General features: G+C 35.9%; 1 protein-coding gene across 1 annotated transcript in view; it reads left to right on the forward strand.

The window, feature by feature from the left end:
• The first annotated feature begins 6 nt into the window (after nucleotides 1-6).
• Nucleotides 7-1,484, forward strand: part of adal (adenosine deaminase-like) — a 10,867-nt gene continuing 9,389 nt past the window's right edge. The window contains exons 1-2 of the mRNA XM_015393503.1: nucleotides 7-53; nucleotides 147-277. Of these exons, the coding sequence (XP_015248989.1) occupies nucleotides 15-53; nucleotides 147-277 (170 nt within the window). The 5' untranslated portion in view covers nucleotides 7-14. The remainder of the gene's footprint in view (nucleotides 54-146; nucleotides 278-1,484) is intronic.

A 1,484-nucleotide genomic window follows, 5' to 3' on the forward strand; every position in this document is an offset into this window, starting at 1 on the left:
TTTTTTACTATAAGATGGAAGATGATGTGTTTTATAAGGAGTTACCGAAGGTGGTGAGTCAACAATAACCTTCTAGTGTTTTACAAAAAGCAGGAAATGTGTTTCCAGGAGCAGCTTCAGTAGTTTGCGTTTTTATGCGTGAACAGGAGCTCCATGCTCACCTGAACGGATCAGTGAGCGTCCAGAGCATAGAGAAGCTGATCCAGAGGAAACCAGAGCTCAACATTCAGCAGGGCATGACGGCCATCGGCAAAGGTCAGCGGAGGACACTGGATGAGTAAGGCTTCCCCACAAACAGCTCAATCAGCACACATTCACATTTTAATATTAATTCATATTACAACAGATGGAAACACGCACTGGCAAGGGTGCTTCTTTTAAAAAACTATTTATTTTCGTATGCGGTGAGCAACAAGTTGGGGCAGCACCGAGTCCAACCACCAAGAAATTAATTGTCTGAAACTAATTATTATGATCGTTTATATATCAACAGGCTATAATAAAAATGAGCTTAAATGAAAAATGACTCCAGGAAAGTATTAGATAGCCAACATTTTTACTTAAGTAAGGTAAGAAAGTATTTCTACCTTGTTACTTGACACCTCTGGTTGCCATAGATTTTACACATCATGAAGCCAAAATATTCCTCATTTATTAGAATTTTCTGTTTTCAAATTGGGAAGAAAATTAAATGATTCACTAAGCAGAGTTCCTGTGTTCTCTGTTAAATTATGGGATTTAATTCCCCCATTGAAAAAACATAGAAAAGCTGATTTCACTATGAAAAATATATAATCTTTGCATTGTCTATGATTGTGTTCTTTCTGTCTGTGTCCTTCCATCCTTCCCAATGTGTCATCATCTTTTGTTACATTCGCTCCATCTTTCTTTTTTTTGCTTCTTTAATTTTTTTTTTATTTTTGCTTGTTTGCTAATGTTCTTTATTAGTCTAACCTGCTCCTTCCCTTCTTCTGTCTTAACTTAGATTTTCTTGCATGTAAATTATCCTGGAATCACTTTGTGTTTGGGGCAGAATGTTGTTTAGTAAATTCAAGAAAGATATTTAGGGAAACTTAGAATTTCTTAAACTTTATGTTTTAACTAAAGTCTTGTGGGGAAGAAACCTGCTCCACATTCTTCCATTCCTTCCATTTTACTACCGTAAAGGATTTAATGAAAGTGTGTTCATTTGAAACGTGAAAAAAAAGAGGCTGCAAAGAGTGGCAAAGCAGAGGTAAATTTCTCCAATGTGAGATCAATAAAGTTCAATTATTATTATTAATTACAAAAAAAAAAATCCTGGTGGTTATGTCAGCCTGTGCTTAGAGCACATATCATATCCCACCTCAACTATTTAGTCATGCTGTCTCACAATAAAGTAACGTTGGGAAGCCTAGACTCTCAGCATGTTAGAGAAAGCTGCCTTCTTTGATCCAGCATAATAAACAAAGCCGAAACCCTGACGATTAGTTTATGCATAAATA

This window comes from Cyprinodon variegatus, unplaced genomic scaffold, assembly GCF_000732505.1.
Source record: "Cyprinodon variegatus isolate N-32 unplaced genomic scaffold, C_variegatus-1.0 Scaffold645, whole genome shotgun sequence".
In the NCBI taxonomy this organism is placed as follows: Eukaryota; Metazoa; Chordata; class Actinopteri; order Cyprinodontiformes; family Cyprinodontidae; genus Cyprinodon; species Cyprinodon variegatus.